The 9620-nt window shown below is 41.2% G+C and overlaps 1 protein-coding gene across 1 annotated transcript; it reads right to left on the reverse strand.

Annotated features, from left to right (window-relative positions):
- Positions 1–2114: 2114 nt before the first annotated feature.
- acot13 (acyl-CoA thioesterase 13) lies at positions 2115–8505 on the reverse strand. Its single transcript, XM_048522963.2, has 3 exons — positions 8111–8505; positions 5195–5379; positions 2115–2364 (listed from the first exon to the last, which is right to left on the reverse strand). The coding sequence occupies exons 1-3, from the start codon at positions 8192–8194 to the stop codon at positions 2208–2210; spliced, it is 426 nt and encodes a 141-aa protein (XP_048378920.1). The 5' UTR covers positions 8195–8505; the 3' UTR covers positions 2115–2207.
- Positions 8506–9620: the final 1115 nt, after the last annotated feature.

A 9620-nucleotide genomic window follows, 5' to 3' on the forward strand; every position in this document is an offset into this window, starting at 1 on the left:
ATGTAGTATACTCCAAGTTTACTTGTGAGACAGCAGGTTCTTGTGCTGCAGTGTTAATGTCCCTATCTCTGGGCCAGAAGACTTAAAATTCACGTTCACTTGCTTCAAAAATATGTAATAATTATAAAAGATAAAGTGTGGGGCTGGATGAACACAGCAGGCCAAGCAACATCTTGAGCATAAAAGCTGATGTTTCAGGTCTAGACCCAAAACGTCAGCTAACGTGCTCCTAAGATGCTGCTTGGCCTGCTGTGTTCATCCAGCCCCATACTTTGTCATCTTGGATTCTCCAGCATCTGCAGTCCCCATTATCTCTGATAACTATAAAAGGTTAGCTGCATAAATTAGATTGAGGAGAACACAAAAACGGTTTAAGGCAATTGAATGCAGCAGCAGTAGAATAATTGCAGGATAAATGTGAAGCTGCCTGGGGAAAAATAGAAAAACTTTTCTTTAAAATTGTAAGCAAATGGAAAGCATTATCATTCAGAGGGACCTGGGTATCTTTGTACATGAATAAAATGATTGTGCAAATAAAACAAATTATTTGTTTCTCTCTCAATGTGTTGGTCTTTATTACAAAGGGATTAGCATACAAGTAAAAAAGAAGTGGTAATTGCAAAGGGTTTATACAACACCATTTGGAGTACTGCACATATCTGTCTTCTCAAACAGGAAAGAACGTAATTCCCCTACAGAAGTGCAACAAAGGTCACCAGATGATTTCAGGGATGAGGGGGTTGTCTTTATACCTTTAGCTTTTTAGATTTCCAAAAATATGACATGACCTTATTGAAACATCATTCTTAAAAGGACTTGTTAGGATCATACAGGAAAGATGTTTCTTCCTCTGGAGGATCTAGAACTAGGAAAATATGGGATCAGCTATTTAGGGCTGTGAGAAGCTGAATTTTCTCCACACAAAAGTTTGTGAACTTTTGGAATTCTTTATTACAGGGAACTATGGATTATTGATCAAGTATATTCAAAATCAGAAATTTGACAGATTTTTGGACACAAATGGAATCCAGGCATATAGGGCAAATGAAGGAAGATACAGCTGAGGTTAAAAGGTAGATAATAATCCATGATCTTACTGAACATCACAGCATTATGGCTATCTGTTTCAATAAACAATGTGCACCTAATTGTTAAATTCTCCTTTCTGCTTTACATTTTCTGTTATCCTCACACACAATCTTGCAGTAGTATTGTGTAGCGTACAAAAAGGCAAGAGCCTGAATATGAACTCCGAGTGAGTGAATGAGAAATGACATACATGGAAGGAGAGACATAATTAGAGTGAAAAAACAGCAAAAATGATGCCTAGAAGAGGGTTTTTTCCCCCCTCAAATTCTGTCAGGGAATAATGCTAAAGATAAATTGTTGGAAAACTGACCCAAATCCATAACTGTAAGTCTTGGAACCAAACCTTTTAGAAGGAAGATTTCAGCACAGGCATCTCAACCATTTCCATTTTTACTCAGAAAATATGAAGCATCCCAAAAGCTGGTTAACAAACCATTGGTTTACTCAAATCACTTTGAAGTACCCACTTTGAAGTTGTTATATAGATAAAAATCAGCATAGTTCCAGATGACCATAGGCCTGCTGTCTCATTAGACAGTGATAACTGGTGGTGGTTTAACCCAAGGGTCACCACGTTATCAGGTGAGGGGAGAGATTGGGAAGCCGAGTCCTTTATGGTAACCTCAGCCAGTGTGGAAGTTGACCCTATGCTGTGGGCATCACTCTATATTGCAAACCAGCTGTTCCAGTCAACTGAGCTCAAACCTCCTGTTGCACAGATAATACTTCTCAGAGATAATGTTAAAGTTGCATTTGGTCCACCCAACCTGATGATGTCACATGGCCTTTGGGTGTACAGCCATTTAATCTTGCATGAGATCCTGATGGAGACATCAGGAGACTGGTGTATCACATTTAGTTACTGTAGTGTATTGAAATCTAAGCAACCTGTGATATTAAGATGGAGTGTTATCTGGCAGTTTTAAATTATAAAGCATTTTGCGTCCAATATAACTTTGTTTCTTTTAAACTTTTCAGCAACAGGGACATCTGGTAACCAAATTGAAAGCAGAGTCTACAAAATGTAAAGTTAAACTTTTAATTTCTATTACATTTTATTCAACAGAATAATTCCGTACAAATAAAACAAAAACACATTTAGAAATTCAAAAATTTGTTCAGCTGCCTAAATGCTTTGTGTGTCGCCCTTGAGCTAGGAGTTTTCCAGTGACTTTGCTTGTCAAATCCACAGTTGTAAATGCGAGAGATTTACCTTCCTTTAGCACCTTAGCAGTTATGATAATATCCTCTCCCAGTTTAGCTGCATTCATGTATCTAAGGAGTAATAACAAGTCACACAATAATACAGCCATTAAGAAAACTAACATCATTATTGGATATTAATGTTAACTTTTAAAAAGATAAAAATAAATCCTACTGTACAATTTCCTCCAACATTAATCCCCATTCATGTAATTTTCTAGATAGTAAGTCACGGTACTTTGACAAGTAAATATCTTAAGCAAGGACGTGCTACATGTTTCTTTTACTTGATCTACCGGTTGTACCTCATCAACATAAAAGTGAAATCTACACAGAATATTAGGTGGATTAAAACGTTTGCTTTTAAAAGGGTTGCTTTTCGGAGTAGAGACCTGTGACCAACAGTGGGCCGCAAGCACCCTGCTGGGTCCAGTGCTTTTTGTCATTTATATAAATGATTTGGACGTGAATATAGGAGATATGGTTAGTAAGTCAGCAGATGACATCAAAATTGGTGGTGTAGTGGACTGGAAAGAAGGTTACCTCAATACAATGGGATTTTGGTCAGATGGTCAAATGGGCTGAGGAGTTGCACATGGAGTTTAATTTAGATAAACGTGAGGTGCTGCGTTTCAGCAAGGCAAATCAGGGCAGGACTCCGAGGGGGTGATGATGACCTGGTAATATCCAGAGATCCAGATAACGTTCTGGGAACCCTGGTTTGAATCCTGCCAAGGCAGATGGTGGAATTTGAATTCAATAAACATCTGGAATTAACAACCTAATGATGACGGTGAATGAATTGTCAATTGTCAGAAAAAAACCCATCTGGTTCACTTTAGGGAAGGAAACTTCCATCCTTACCTCATTTGGCCTACATTTGACCTCAGACCCACAGCAACACTGTTGACTCATAACTAACTTCTGGGCGATTAGGGATGGTCAATAAATGCTGCCTAGCCAGCGATGCCCTCATCCCATGAATGATTTAAAAATATAAACTTATACATGTAATCTTAAGGTCCTGGGAGTGTTGCCTAACAAAGAGACCTATGGGTGCAGGTGCATAGCTCTTTGAAGGTGGAGTTGCAGGTAGACAGGGTAGTGAAGAAGGCATTTGGTACACTGGCCTTTATTGGTCAGTGCACTGACATCATGTTAAGGGTCGACATGACATTGGTTAGGCCACTTTGACATATGTATTCAATTCTGGTCTCCCTGCGAAAAAACAATGTTGTGAAACTTGGGTGGGTTCAGAAAACATTTACAAGGATTTTTGCCTGCACTGGAGGGTTTGAGCTTCAGAGAGAGAGAGGCTGAATAGGTTAGGGCGATTTTTCCCTGGAGCATCGGAGGCTGAGGGGTGGCCTTATATGAAAGGCACAGTTAGGATGAATAGCCAAGGTCTTTTTTCCCCAAGGTAGGGTGTCCAAAACTAGAGGGAATAGGTTTAAGGTGAGAGGTTAAAGACTTAAAAGGGATCTAAGGGGCGAATTTTAAATATAGACGGTGGTGCATATATGCAATGAGCTGTCAGAGGTGGTGGTGGAGGCTGGTACAATTATAACATTTAAAAGGCAACTAGGTGAGTATACGCATAGAAAGAGTTTAGTAGGATGTGGGCCAAATGCTGGCAAACGGGGCTAGATTAATTTAGGATGTCTAGTTGGCATGGATCAGTTGGACCGAACAGTCTGTTTCCATGCTGTACATCTCTATTACTGGTTATATCCATGATTCTCATCCATTGGCAGCACAGTGGTTAGCACTGCAGCCTCACAGCACCAGGGACCCGGGTTCAATTCCACCCTCGGGCGACTGTCTGTGTGGAGTTTGCACATTCTCCCCACGTCTGCGTGGGTTTCCTCTGGGTGCTCCAGTTTCCTCCCACAGTCTGAAGATGTGCAGGCTAGGTGGATTGGTCATACTAAATTGCCCACAGTGTTTAGGGATTTGTACATTAGGTGGGTTATAGGGGGATGGGTTCTGGTGGGTGCTTTGAGGGTCAGTGTGGACTTGCTGGGCCAAAGGGCTGTTTCCGTACTGTAACGATTCTATGACCTAAACATTGTACTTATTCGCTTTATTATTAAAACTTAAGAAGGTAGGTTCAAGTCCAGCTCCAGACTTCAGGACATTATTTACGCTGACATGCTCAATACAATACTCAGGAATACTACTCTGTCTGTTTTTGAATGAAACACTGAACCAAGGCCCCATGTGCCCTTTCAAATGTACGTGATAGATCCCTAGGTGCTATTCAAAGGCAGGCAGGCAAGTCATTGGATAATATTTGGCCAAACAAATGCTATCACTCAGTCAACAAAATATTTAAATACCTGTCTCATTGCTGTTTTTGGGAAATTGGTATGTGCAAATTGGCTGCGGGGTTCATATCATTAAATTACTATTGGGGTTAGAGGGGACTTTCAAGACTTCTGAAAAAAGTGTCAATTGATCTCCTTCTGTGTAATGTGAATCTAGGCTCTGCAGTTTAAACTCTAATCTCTAGTAATGAACAAACATACATTTTGAAATATCCTTGCATCACTACTGCATTTTACGTTTGATAAAAATCCTGTATACAAGTTGGCGGTTGGTTAACTCACATGGCTAGAGTGTGATGCAGAGTGATATCCATAACATAGTACGTAGTTTTTCATAGAGGTCTGCCTGACTGTTTTGCACCATATGAAGTGATAATCCTTCAGGCTATATACTCAACTGTCTCCCTATCTCTAGCAGAAAGTGATCGCTACAATCCTTCATGAACTATGCCTACCTGCTGCTTATGTAAAGTATTGGCACTGAATTTACTTGCTTTGCAACAAGGCTTCAATATTACTACTATATTACCTACACAGCTTAGTTACATTTACCAAGTTCTGAAAACTGCACTCACGTTACATTCATGTCTACACTAACTCCTGGTAGCGCTCGCTCTGTATTAAGTAAGGCTGTCGTTGATACAACATCAACAAGAGTTGCGATTAGTCCTCCATGCAGAGTGCCTGCTCGGTTCACATGTTCCTGTTCCACTTTCAGTTCACAGACTATTTTCCCAGGACAAGCTGAAACAACAGTCATCTAGAAAACACAATTGTAGTTCCATGAAAATTAGTTTGCTTTTAAAAGTATTCTAAAGCTTAGGACATTGGTAGCTGAAACCAGAACCAGCACTGATGAAGTGTTTAAGATCAGAAATGCTGAAGAATTAGAGGAGCACTGGCAACTTGGAAGGTTGTGAGGTTGGAGGAGACTACAGACATTGCGAGTGGTGAGGCCATGGAAGAATTTGAAAACAAGGATGAGAATAGTGAAATCAAGGCATTGCTTAACTGGGAGCCAACATACACGTGTGGGGTGATGGCTGATAAGGTCCTGGTGCAAGTTAGGATGGCAATGTTTTGGAATGAGCTTTGTCAATAGATGGTAAAACCCTGAAGCAACCACAAGTGATCCTGAGTTTTAGATGAAGTTATAAATCAAAAGGGACCAGATGGGTACAACTTTAAAAGCTTGACAGTGATTTGCAGTTTAACTTATAGCCTTTTTACAATTTTATGGTTTCAGTTTTATGTATAGGTTTCCTTAGCTTGTTTACGCATTTACTTTTAGGACCTCAGTTATTTCAATGCTGATGACTGCCAACAGTGTCACCTTTTAGACAAGATGCATTACTCAGTAAATGGTGTGACCAGATGTGGGCAAAATTTTGCCATTAAGACAGTATCTGGTCTCAGAATCTCCACAATGCATTGGCCATCACAGCAAACAAGACATGAACAGAGATCATCCCGCAGCATCAACAAGGGACAACGTTGTCCTTCCAGAATCATTTTGCTCAATAATCCAAAAAAATGTGCTCATCCAACTGATTTAAAGTTCTAAGGTTGTAATCCCATTACCTTTTGCAGATGGAAAGATACCTATCAAATGTACAAATGCAGCAATTCCATGAAACCCATGGGAAAATAAAAAAAGATGCCTTTTTCAAAAATCTAATGGTGGTTTGGCACAAATTATCCAGCAACTTATTCATAACTCATGAAGCACCTCTTCCTGCTACAAATCCAATTTTCACATAAATATTGCCATATGTCCCTGATGTAACATGATTTTTCAGCCAATCTGATATGTGTTTCTGGTTACACCTAAACTGGAAAGGCACCAATATCCTGGCAGGGAGGTTTGATATTGCCACTCAGGAGAGTTTCAACTAGTGTGGCAGAGGGGTGGGAATTGGAGCAGCAGGGATAGAGATTGAGGAAGAGCTTGAGACTAAGGCAAATATAGCTAAGAGTAAGAGCAGTCTGGGAGAGATTGCTAAACTCATTGGAACTGGAGGCTGGGGCTATATTTGTTTCAATACAAAAAGTATGACAGTTAAGACAGATGAACTTCGGCCTGGATTAATGCCTGCAATTACAATGTTGTTGCTATCATAGAGACATGGTTGAAAGAGGGACAGGATTGGCAGCTTGACGTTCCAGGATATTCATGTTTTAGACAAGACAGAGGAGAAAATTAAAGAGGTGGGGGAGTTGCATTATTGGTCCGGAAGCATATCACAGATGTGTTGATGGAGGACACCCTGGAGGAATCTTGCAGCAAAGCATCATAGGTAAAGCTCAGCAATAGGAGAAGTGCAATCACCATGCTGGGATTATACTACAGACCTCTCAGCTGTCAGTGGGAGATAAAGGAAGTCATGGGTAATCAGATTCTGGAAAGATGTGCCTGGATTTGGCCTAAATGTCTGATACCCTCTGCCAATGCACAAGTCTCCAATCATCCCAGCGTGGCTTCAGCTTTCCTCATGGATAGTGCCAGTTTCAATTCCTTGGCCATCTGCTCCATCTCAGCCAGGCACCTTTCAACCTCTTATACTAGGACTTGATGCTTGTGCTGTGGAAATATGCTGGCTATGCCAGAAATGTAATATGAGATTCGAACTCCTAGAAGGCCCCAAAAGCTTCAGTTCTTTATTCCACTGACATCATACTATTGCAAACACAAAAGAATTGTGAGTAAATAGGAAAGTATTTACATGGATCAGACCTTTTTGGTTTACACTGGGTTGAGGAATTCTTTGACGACTCCTTCCCTCAAATATCTCCCTTTCTGTTCCAGAAAGGGTCAATTTAAACTACCCTCCTTAGCCATCGCCACCTGCAACTGGAGGTTCCATTACACACACTTTCATAATTGTGTCCCTAGCCTATGGCTATTCAAAATCGATTCTGATGAACGGTTACAGACCCAAAAGGCCAGTCGTGGCTTTCTCTCTGAATCGACCGCTGCTGGATCGGATAAGTATTTTCATTTTTTTTGTTGTTTTCATTGCTGTTCAAACCCAGTGACTTTGCAGCCGCCAGGGGGAGATTTTCAATCGCATCCTGTCTCAAAAGGTAAAAGGGCATGGTGTTCCCTAATACATAAAAGTCACGACTTATTTTTTTAAAAAGGTGACGTTTACACCAGGGTTCAGTGCTGGGTAAAAGGTGTTGTTAAATATGCCACCACATAAAACGCAGCCCGTGATCGTGAAGAAACTGTATCCGTGCAAATGTTTCAGGCATGATGCAGTAAATGATCGCAGATCACTTCTCCCTAAATCATATCAATGCAGGCTGCTTGCAACTCCAATTATTGAGCGAACTGGGTGAAAGTACGGCATAAAAAAAGCTAAACCCAGGCCCCCTCTTAAGAGACAGGGGTTTGGCGTGTGGTGGTTTTTGTTAATTTCTTAAATATCTTTGCCAAGACTCTTGCTTTGATACACTAAAGACTTTAAAGCTGTCAGGTAGGTACCTACCTTATTCAGAACCCGATCGAAGCCGGTTCCTCCGGTCAAACCCTGGACGACCTGCCTTAGAGCGTTCAAGGACGAAGTCGTCATGGTTTGAAATCTCCTCCCGGTTGAAGGTGGCAGCTTCACGGAGCAAAGGAAGAGTCGCTGCGAGGCCTTAACAGCAGCTGATTGAGCAGCTCCTCCCCTCCACCAGATCCACGTACAGCGCCAACACCGGGCATGAGTACTCACTCTGCTCACCCTTGGTAGCTTGCTGCATTTTCATTTTGGAACAGAGTTTCAGTATCTCCCTGTCCACAGATTCCAAGGCGATATTTTTCTTGCATGTTAATTGAAATATATTGGTTTCTTTTTACAAGAGAGTGACAGAGTTTTTCTTGTCCTATAAAACTTCTTAAAATTATCTGAGATAACAAAGTGTGGAGTTGGATGAACACAGCAGGCCAAGCAGTATCTTAGGAGCTGGTCGGTCTGCTGTGTTCATCCAGCTCCACATTTTGTTATTAAAATGATCTGTTTTGCATTGCTACCTACAATTTCGTCACTCACCACAGAAGCTTAAACAGAAAAGCAAAAGCGTTACCCTCAGGCCAATTGTCGTCATTTCCCAAAGACAGTCCCCAGATGAGACACAGCCTTTCACACACCTCATCACCAACGAATACCCTAATCCAGCGCTTCCTAAACATTTCACCATCGTCGCCCCATTTCAAGGCTTGAAAATTGTCATGACTTGGGAGGGGCAGGTGGGTGAAAGGGGAATGAGAAGACATGTGACAGCAGGCAGAGAAAGGTTTGCCCATTCTCATTTTGGGGTCCCATTCTCTACATTGGGGAGTACTGACCTAACTGATCTGGGTTCAAGTCAGGAGATATGTGACCCTCAGCTGCCCTGTGATGATTTAATAAACAGGGCGGGGTGTGTTCCAACTGGTGAACAGTGTATTAAACTTCTGCTTTCAACTTGTAGAAGGACAGGCTCACCAAATGGCTTTATTGTGTATAGAAATTGTAGACAGTGAACGCAGCTCAACATCCGTAGTCCAGCCTCTATCAATTCCCTGACAGTCCATGGATTGTGCACAATTTTCCTGTGCATTTTGGTCAAAGAGAGAATCTGGTTGACTTAATTAGAAAGACCCGCACCTAAGTCACTACAGAAAAGTTTAAAAAAGGAATAAAATGAAAGAAACATAATATAAAATAAAGAACTGCAGGTGCCAGAAATCTGAGACAAAAAACAAAAATTGCTGAAGAGGTTCAGTGGATTCAACTGGAAAGAAACACCAGACATTGACCTAAGCACTGGAAGTGACAGGAATGGACAACCTAGTAGCCACCGCAAAATCCTCCTCATCAATATTGAGGGTTTGTGCCAAAGTTAGGAGTCCTATCCCGCAGGCTAGCTCTGGCAGCATACTAACAAAGACATCCTTACCAAACATAAGTTACAGCCAAATTGCAGGCATCTTCATCAACATCTCTGGGTTGATCCCATTAGCAAAACAGACCA

The sequence above is a fragment of the Stegostoma tigrinum genome, chromosome 2 (assembly GCF_030684315.1).
Source record: "Stegostoma tigrinum isolate sSteTig4 chromosome 2, sSteTig4.hap1, whole genome shotgun sequence".
Classification (NCBI taxonomy): domain Eukaryota; kingdom Metazoa; phylum Chordata; class Chondrichthyes; order Orectolobiformes; family Stegostomatidae; genus Stegostoma; species Stegostoma tigrinum.